Source organism: Spea bombifrons, chromosome 1 (assembly GCF_027358695.1).
Source record: "Spea bombifrons isolate aSpeBom1 chromosome 1, aSpeBom1.2.pri, whole genome shotgun sequence".
Classification (NCBI taxonomy): Eukaryota; Metazoa; Chordata; class Amphibia; order Anura; family Pelobatidae; genus Spea; species Spea bombifrons.
The window spans coordinates 31,711,105-31,721,481 of NC_071087.1; the positions used below are offsets into that span (position 1 = coordinate 31,711,105).

A 10,377-nucleotide genomic window follows, 5' to 3' on the forward strand; every position below is an offset into this window, starting at 1 on the left:
ATATCACGAACATACCTAAGAAGTCAAGAAGCTGAGACACAACTGTCCTGCAAATTCTTTATATAGCGCGATCACATTCTACACCCCCTCCCCAAATGATTAGGGGCTCTCTCCCTAGAACGTTCACAACATCAGCTTGTTTATAGTCATGCTTTTACGGTGTATAATACTAGAAAACATGGTAGCAATTTCTAAACTAACTGTACGTAAGTAGTCACAGGTAATGAGCTAGTCATTGCCCAATGACGTAAAGCAGGTGTTATTTGTCATCAGGAAGCCAAGCAGCAGACCAGTGATTTCACAAAATATTTTTATGTGCTTAAAAAAGGTTTTTATTATTTTTAATAAGAAAACAATCATACATGTATTAATCACATAATAAAAAACCTTTTACTCTTGACAAACAACTGATTCATCATCTCCTTCCCAAAAAAACAGGAAAGGCTTCAGCCTGATATAATACACCCAAGCAGGAAGAACACAGCAAAATGGCATTTTATCCCAAGAGAAGCCAAAAAAACAGTTTGCAAATAAAAAAAAATGTATATTTCAAAAGCCAACGTGGAGACCCAAGTGACTACAAGCAGCACCTCTCAAATAAACACATTAACTCAAACACACAATAAGCAATCCCGTTAGAAGCCCTACACCCGAAACAGCATTCTAAGGATTAATATGAACATCAGGAGGAAGTTTATAAACTAGCAGGATTTCCTTTGAAATGGTCTCGCCCTCATAGTATATCTCCACTACACAATATTAAAAGTACATTGCATAACAGCACATCTTTAAAAAGGGTTTTACGCTTAATATAAAATAAAAACCAACCAAGTTCTAAAATTCATCCAGCGTGTACAAAACCAGAGACTGAGAAATGCTTGTACAAGACGGTTTACTGCCCATCACTGTCCCACTAAAGTACGCTGAAGACCTGCCGGTGCCCTGGTGCTCCATGGTCAGACAATTCTAAAGAACCCCTCCCCCCATGTATTTGCAAAGGGGGATACCATGGAAAATGTAAAAGAGACCATGCAGCTGTCATATGTGTTAAAGGGCATATAATGGCTAGACTTTGCATGTAAGGACAGATTTTTATTTGGAGCCAGGCATAGCATGCTTCATAAAATAGCAAGGAGAAGAAGTGACGTCAAAAAGGGAAAATACGTGGACCATCATGTCCTGGTACCTAGAATGATTCAGGCCATCTATTTAACATCAAAAATACATTGCTCCACAACCTTACCACTACGCATTGATATTTTGCTATAGTTATATTAACAGCAATACAACTGATACAAATAAGTAAAAGCAAACATTGCCAGCATCACATTAAAGACAGAGAGGAACAGCAAGTCCAGACTACAAAACAATGCCAAAGGGAGCTGTAAAAACTTTTCAAACAGGTCTCCAAAACCAGTGGAAGAACAGATGTTTATTTGCCTACCAATGAAGAAGAACAAAATTCTCATCTCAGAACTCATCGCATTCTTATTAACTTATTAAATTCCAGTAAGTGGTCCACCTCAGTCAACAGGACTGGATCAACAGACATGAGCACGTCTGGAGGTATCTACACAACCTTCCAGGACATTCCCATCAGTGTCAAAGTTATTGTTTTTTAATTAAGTAACTGGTACTGTATGTAGGACACTGAATTGAAGGCCTATTACACCCCCATGTTTAGCGTGTATTGAGAATGCACATATTTGCAAGACTAGGGTATTACATGGACATTATGGCAACACTTGTAACGAGGGGGGGAAGGGACCTAAGCAACTGGCCCTGTGACTAGTATGTTAGGCTGATGTCCCCAAAAAGTTTACTCCATAAGACATACAAGCCTGGAATTATCTTTCCATTAATGAATATATAAAATACACAGATTACTATTAAAAAAAATATATATGAATTATACTATAGTCTGTTTGCAGGTGAGTTAGAGAAAATTCACAATGGTGCATCTACGAATTTAAACATGATTTCATAAAACCCCATAAATGTTTTACGATCATGTAAACAGCATAGAAATGACGGCCAAATGCTATAAAATTGGGATTACGTAGTCATGCCGCCCCGGCTTTTGGTGCAGATGGCCTCATGACATCCAAAAGCTTTGATTTAAGGGGTTCAGGATATTACACAAGCCATGCCATACAACAGAACCCATGGGAGTTTTAATTAAGATGAGGCCTAGAGTAGCCACCTCGGCCATAAAAGCCGACAGCTATAAATTCTACGCTTTCATTGAAAGCAAAGTATAAATTTTATGTACCGCAGAGCAGCATCTGTCAGGCTGACCTGCAACACGCAGAATTGATAAGGGTCAGGTTTTAAATGACCATCGCAGCACACAGGCCAAACAGACAAGACCGGCCCAGCACAACCCTCACACCACTAGATAGAGGTTTAGGTCCATAAGGTGTCCCTCAATAGGCTCTCCAAGGACATCTGTGTCACGCAAGCAACAGATAACCAGGAAACTGTTTCTTTTGTCTTCAGTCCAATCATGAAGACATCATTAAAAATGATCATAAAAACACAAATACCCGTGCAAGGCTTAGATGGGGTATTATTTCAAACAATAAGCTGGGAAAGTACACAGGTGAGATTATCCAACTGATCTCAAGATTACCGGTGTCCTTACATGTTGGCACAAATCCCAACGAATTTCATTTTACAAGCCACTGGCACCACATCTGGCCACAAGGGCCTGTCAGATCAGAATAAGTGTTTCCCAGTGTCACACCCCACTAGTTAGTAGAGAGGGGCCTGACATACCATACAAAGATAAAAGGGTCATGGATTATACTATAGATATATATATTATAGACACATATAGGTATTATTCTGCACAGCTTGCGCTTCATTCAGGATGCAGTATTTAGAAGCTGTGGAATGAGAAAAGTATAATCTTATTTGGCCAAAGTCCTTTTCCGTGTATAAGGGGCTGTCATATATACAGTCCCATAAATAACACATAAATCCCTGCACTCAATTACACATACATCCAATCACCAACAAAAAGTGCTTGGATGTCCCTACTGTCACCGGCAAACTGCACAACAATACTAACAATACCAATAACGCACAGAGCTCCCCCAAAACATATACCCCGCTCTGTGTGCGAATGCTGGATGGCACCGACAGACCGATTATTAATAGTATTACCGCTTCCGGTGGTGCTTTAGTATTGTTATTAGTATTATTAATAATAATAGTACTGTTGGTCTCGGTGCTGCTGCCCTTCCTCCCCGGTCACATTATACACACATGCAGAGAGCAGCAGCTGCTGCCGGGACAGATGGCTCGCTTACACTGTTGTGACAGGCGCCGTCTCCATGCTGTTGGCTGGGGATAGGCTGCGGGCTGCTGTCAGCACCATGCCACGGGCCGGAGGAGCGGATAAACCGCAACACCAGCGTGCAGCTTCCCCGGAGTCCGGCTCATTCCATATCCGCCGCCTCAACCGACCGCTCCGATCCTCCTGACAGGCAAGACTGAGGTCCCCGGATCCCGCTGACCTTTAGCCGCCGAGTCGTCTTGACCCCTCCGTGAGGCAGTGCGCTGGGGTCTCCCCGTACCCAATCCGAGCCCTCCCCTCCCGCACCCTGTCTAGCTGCACTGGTTACTACACTGTAATGCAGTCGTTATCAACATCCTGATCTTCCTTCTAAGGAGCCAATTAGGACGGTGTCGTTAGAAAGCAGTGGCTCCCTCTGCTGGTGGAAGACTGCAGCCTGTCACGAAACGCATCATTTTTTTTTTTTTTAAAGTGGAACTCCACCACTTCCTTTATTACTATTATCAGGTTAAAAATAACTTTAATAAGCACATGACTCACAACAATGTGTTACATCATTAAAATACGTTTTAATTGTTTTGTAAATGTGTTGCTCAATTTACATTAATCATAAAATCAAAAGGCCACAAAGTCCCATAAAAAGTCTTGGTAAAACCTGCCCCCGGTAACACCACAAACAACACCCTTTACAACAAACGTGTCTTTCTGTGGCCATTAGGAGTTTTGGTCCATATGCATACAATAGCTTCTTTGAATGACTTCCCTTGTAAATACTTTTTAAAGTTTTGTAAAAGCTCTGTCGCTTATATTTCTTAACTTATTGCGGGAAATCAGGAGACGGATCTACTGATGGATCAATAAACTTTGCATCAGGCGGGTGGAAATCTTTTACTACAAATAGCTCCCAAATCTCCTTAGACATAAAGATAAGCACCCAAAGTGGCTATAGTGGCAAATGTACCAATACCCTGCAACCGGGGAACTCTCAGGGGTTTTGCCCCAATCTCAGGGTGAAGGGGCAGATTCTCAGAGTCTGCACTGATCTGATCATATATAGGATTACCAAAGGGTGCTTTTGCTAACAGTATGTCATGGTTGATATCCCTGCAGGTAACTTTAAGTGTATCTTTAAATAATGACAAGTCAAGGTTTCCATGAGGACGAGTATTACAGTCACTTTGTTACCATCATTTAGCAGGTCATTACATTGAATCTCCAAATTGAGCTATGTAAAGGTGAATTCTCAGGGCCATTTCATTTAGAAAGTTCCCAGGTACGCTACCAAGGTGCCCTGATAACTTGGCTTATATCCTGGCTCCCTGCCCTGGCCAGCATCTTGAGTTTGCTGGCACCAATGCATTCCCTATGTTCATATTAGAGAGGACTCCCATGTCCAATGCCAATGTACTTTAATTTAACGTGATTTGCTATCAGGTGTGTCAGAGCACACAATATTGGTATGAAATAGGGATTAACAAGCCATGATTCCTAAATAATTACTGTCGTGTGTAGTATTTGTGATACCTTGTAGTAGGCTAACACGTGCATACAATAAAATATAGAATGAAAAGGTAGCGTAGGCATACCTAGGATCTTGTGGGCTCAGCTACCCAGAGCCTGCCCTTTGTGCGGTCCCGCTGATATCAGTGGACATTCACGCATTTATAGGAGAAAAGAGCGGTGAGTGGGGTGTGTCAAGACCCCCGCAACCCGGAGGATCTGTGCTTCTCCTGGACTTCTCTGGGCAAAACTCAGAGAGTTTCCAGGTATGAACATAGGCCTCTGTGTTGCAGACAGCACCAAGTCTTATGGGGCCCCAAGGCTTCTTGGAAGACTAGGAACTTCCCAGGGTAGACTACCAGACAACTCCGGGTCAAACCTGGAGAGTTCCCAGGTATGGTTATTTTGGACCCTAGTTCACACGAATGATATCTGCTGATAATTATCACGTGGGAATTGTTCCCTATTGTATCATTGGCTTCATTTTGGACAAACAATTATTGTGTGTGTTTGATCCATCATTTGGTCGTAGCGAAACGAACCTACTTGGTCTTCAGGGGCGGGCTGGGTCGGGGGGCAATTGCCCCCCAGGCCGCCCGAAATCTAATCTAAACGGCCGCTGGGTGCTGATGTCGCCGGCCGGCGCAACTTTAATACTTTTTTTTTAAAATTTAATATGGCAAGCCGGATCGGCTATTAAATGGAAAAAAAAATAGCATTAAAGCAGCGCCAGCCGGCGGCATCAGCACCCAGCGGCCGTATGCGATGGCCGCCAAGTGATGGGAGCAGCATGAGGGGTGAAAGCTCCGCCCCCTCGCCCCCTCGCCTAAGGCCTGGGGGGCAAATCAAGTGAAGTGGCTCCGCCCCCTCGCACTCACCTTTCACCCCTCACGCTGCTCCCATCACTATGCGGCCATCAGATTGTTGGAAATCGAATCTAAACGGCCGCTGGGTGCTGCTGATGCTGCTGGCTGGCGCTACTTTAATACTTTATTTATTTATTTTTAATATGGCAAGCCGATCCGGCATATTAAATAAATTAAAAAAAAAGGATTAAAGTAGCTCCGGCCGGTGGCATCAGCACCCAGCGGCCGTTTAGATCAGTTTTCCAGCAGTCTGATGGCCGCATAGTGATGGGAGCAGCGTGAGGGGTGAAAGGTGAGTGCGAGGGGGCGGAGCCACTTCACTTGATTTGCCCCCCAGGCCTTAGGCTGCCAGCCCTCCCCTGTTGGTCTTGCAGGTTTATGTGACTTAATATAACCTATGAATATGTTAGGACAGTAAAGTTATCACAACCTTTATCTTCTCTAGGACATGTACGGCAATAACCATTTTCATGCTCGACATTGCAGCACACTTTTATAACTAAGCATACTATTGACTGCCCAAACTCTTCCTAGAAATAATTGTTTAATCCAATTAAATTTCATCTCAGGAAGACTTCATTGTTAAATAACACAAAAACACTGATAGGTGGTTGCCATAGAAACTGAGAAAGCTTCTTAAATGTTTCCGTGCTGTTTTTAATGCGACTAAATGTTGCAAAGAAAAAGTAAAAAACTACAAATCTGCTTTATTCGCTTTCCATGTCCCTACCGGAGAGTGCAGTAAGTGTTTTGTCTAAGTGGAGCAGCACCTTTAAGAATGCTGTTATCAAGTTTTTCTTTAAAATAAAGTAAGTAACTTATAACACTTGATAGACATTGTGCCCACGTATGCAATTATTATTTCATGCAGTCAAAAACTGAAATGGAGTCTTTATCTGTCCTCCCACGTGTTAATATGTCTTTGTGAACACTTTATTTCGTTATCCTTTTAAAGTGCTCTAGGATTAGCGATCTTCTTTGGAAGATTTAATGTATAACCCCCTTTGGTTTTCATAGGGTTAATGTTTGCCCTACACATATACAAACTGAGTTAAATATTTTACTGCTTCAGAGATTGAGACGATGACATAGATCTTTAAGTGACAAGGATATGTTTAAAAGGAAGACTTTTAGGAGGGGTTACTCAAGATACTCTAGGGCAGGGCCTAGATTACCTATAATGCCCTTTTTTGAGGGAGGTAAACTAATGTGATTTAACATTGGATATGGATTAGGGCCCTGGGGGGGCAGTTGGCCTAGGGCCAGTCCAGAATTCTTCAAAGAAAGCCAGACTGTCTTAATGCAACATTATATGATGCGACTGTCTCCACAAAAAATGGCACAGGCCCTTGTGACAGCAGTGATGTAGAAAGGCTCTAGGCAAGGTAAGGATGTGTAAGTGTGAGGTGTGATGGAGTGAGTGTGTGTTTATGTGTATGTGTTTGTTAGTACGAATGTGTGTATGTTATAATGAGTGCGTCTGTAAGTGTGTATGTTACTCAGCTGTTCCTGCCCACCAAAAGGTGCCAGCCCTCCTCTGGTTAAGTTCCTTGTTTTATTGCTAGGCATGAGGATGATTCCAGTAATTTCTGTGCCAAGGAGCATCTGGCTTGGAAATCTGACCCTGGGGAGGGGTTGAGGTAAAAATATGACTTTATCAAGGCCTTTTTACCATTGTTATGCTATGTATCCACTGTACATTGCATTATTTTTATTATTATTATTATTATCCGTTTACTAAATACTGGGGCAAAATGTTACATACTTTGTTATATGCAATGGTGACATTGAGCACCAGAAACTAAACAGAGGTCCTTATCCATCAAATTTTCAATAACTATTTTAAATATGTTACTTATATTGTTTCCAGTTTTATAATTGATATTTGATAATTTGTAGATGCAAATTAAGCAGTAAATACTAGGAAGCGACTATCCTTTGACTGCCTCCTGCCTTGTCTCTAACATGCCTTCTAATAGTGTTTACTAACCTGGACATTGATACGGCCCCCAGGACATTCTAATTCTCCAAACAGATCCAGCCTGAGGCCCAATTTGGGACAGCCAGCTTGCGGAAGCATGGCTTAGTGGGTCATGTAACACAACGTTATGTGACCCCGCAGAAGTAGTGTGGCAGCTCAGACGTGTGTGTTAGAGTGAGTGAAAGTGTGTGTTTGTAGGCTATGGTGAGGTTAGGGACTGGGGGACCAATTGACTTTACATGCCACTTGAGCCAGAAAGCGTCAGCCTTCTTTGGGATGCAACAGTAAATTTTAGTCACTAGTTTTCTAAAAGATTTCCTGAGAATAACAGCTATAGTAACATTTTAGCCCATACTACTTTTAATTTAACAATCAATAACCAGAAACTCCATATGCTGGGGATGGGGCTCAGTATGAAAGCTAAATGTTTCCGATTCTGTGTCATCTGGAATCAAGAACACAATGGAGACAGTTCTAAAAAAAGACACACAAATGTTCACAACAGCCAGATGGTGTGCAAGATTTTTTTTTTTTAATCTTTAATATCTAGCAGTTGAAGTTTTGAAAATGTGGCATATACAACACATTTTAAATATTTGCTTGTAATTTAAACAAAGCAAGCAGATCGTATATTTAGTAAATTATGGTTTCAGTATTCACGAGGAAACGTTTTGGCGTGGTGGCTTGTGGGCACATATTAAAGATGCTGGCAGAACACTCTGGCTTTTAGGAGCACTAATGAAACAGCAAAACACTCACAACTGTAATGTAGAAAATAAAAGCATACAAAATGGCCATATTTTACATGTAATTGTGTGATATATTCTAAATGGAATACAGAAAGGAGTGTCGACTGGTGTAGGGTGGCAGGTGCAGGATGGTAGCAGCTTCGCTCGTGCCATACTTCATGCCGTGAGGACTAACTTGACAGGTGGGCAGGAGCATAATGGGCCTACTGTAAGCATACTTGGGAACTTCCAAGGGTAGGCAACTGATATCATCTCACTCATCTCCAAGTACACTATCATGCAGTCCCTCCACTCATCCAATGATCTCTGTCTGTCCTGTGCTCTGATTTCTAGCAAGATTTTTCAAGGGCTGTCCCTATTCTCTAGAATGCCCTCCCCCAGGCAATCCATCTTTCTGCCTTCGATCCTTAAAAAAAATCCCTCAAGGCCCACTTCTTTATGGACGCCTACAACTTACACGTTAACGCTGTTTCTCCCGTGTGTCACATGACTATAAGCTAGAATTAGCCATTCCCAGACAAAATATGAATGGGGCAACCCTAGCTATTAATATTATTATCATTATTATAAAATGTACGAGTCAGGTCTTGTCTTCCATTCTCTCTGTTTATCATGGTATTTTAAGAATGAGATAAAAATGTATGTGAAAAGATGCTTATGCATATTAATTGTTTTTTTGCCGTGTTATTCTCAGGAACTGGCAGCACTTCACAATGGAAGTGAATGCCACAGATTTCATTTGAGCTGAATGTCTGGATCTGTTCCCTAGCTACATGTGCTGCTTCTGTTTCAGAAACCGCTCCCCCCCTTGAAATGCCTTGCTTTCATTATATTTTGTTTAACCTATAAATTAAGTATAGAAAGTTGTGGGTTCATACGTATACTTTTCATTTTAAAAAGAACAGTTGGAGGCTCCATTTGGATACATCCATTTGCTCCTATGTCTCCAGAGGTGAAGTTGGTGTAGGACTCCTGGCTTACTGGGTTGGCGGTATTAACGATCACACGCCTGCTGGAAGTTAAAGAGAAAAGCAATGTGTCAGCTCTAAACTGGTTAATATTGGATACAATTGCCTCCTAGTATTTTGTTTTCTTTTTTAAAATGCTCCTTGTTCACAGTGAGCTGTTTTATTGCCCTTTCTAAGTAAATGATGCCTATCGTCAACCTATCACAAGATGACAAACACTAAGTAAGCTGATGTAAAGCATCCCCTTAGACAAGCAAAGCAGAGCAAACACGTCAAACGAGAGGATACAGCCAAGCCAACAACAAACATGATATTCAGTGAAAGGTATAGAATGGAAGACGCCTATGATTTCCAGGTTGTAGTTAAACTCCAGACCTAGTTGTAAGGCCCGCCACAAGAGACTTTTTGCATTTGTCGGATAAGAGGCTTCTAGCTAGGGACCTCACACCTGAGGTGGATCAGAGTATCCACTCCAGCACCTCCTCGTTTCAGGACATTCAATAAAAGCACATACAGTCAGGTCCTGCATGTGTTTTAGTACATTGTTGCTCTACTTCCGGTTGTGACCATGCTTGTTTCCCACGGCTCTCTTTCTGGCATCCTGACCTTGACTTTGGTTATTGATTATCTATTTTACCTGACCTTGGGCTATGGCTTTCGATTATCTGATCTATGGCATCCTGAACTTAGCTTTGGCTTTATCCTACTACCAGGGAGGCACTTGAGGTTCTGGGTGGATCATCAGTAAGTCTCACGTCTGCCCAAACCAAAGGTAGGGTCTGAGGCTGTTTCTCTGCTTTTGGTAAAAATTGATCATATTTAGGGTATCAGCTACTAAAGATCTGTAGCTCCGGAGCAAAAAAACTGTTCCTTCTGTAGTCTATGCATTTTGGAGTTTTTAGTTGAAAAAAATTAGTAGGTTTGAGGCAAGGATGTCAAGGTTTCATACACATGCCTTTTTTTTTTTACTAATTTTAGTTTTTTTTTTAAACTATTTAATCTTTGTTTCTTG

The 10,377-nt window shown here is 41.7% G+C and overlaps 1 protein-coding gene across 1 annotated transcript in view; it reads right to left on the minus strand.

Moving 5' to 3' along the window:
* The window catches only part of KLHL2 (kelch like family member 2), a 44,304-nt gene extending 40,586 nt beyond the window's left edge, over window positions 1-3,718 (minus strand). Inside the window, exon 1 of the mRNA XM_053459999.1 lies at window positions 3,315-3,718. Coding sequence (XP_053315974.1) covers window positions 3,315-3,382 — 68 coding nt within the window. The 5' untranslated portion in view covers window positions 3,383-3,718. The remainder of the gene's footprint in view (window positions 1-3,314) is intronic.
* Window positions 3,719-10,377: the final 6,659 nt, after the last annotated feature.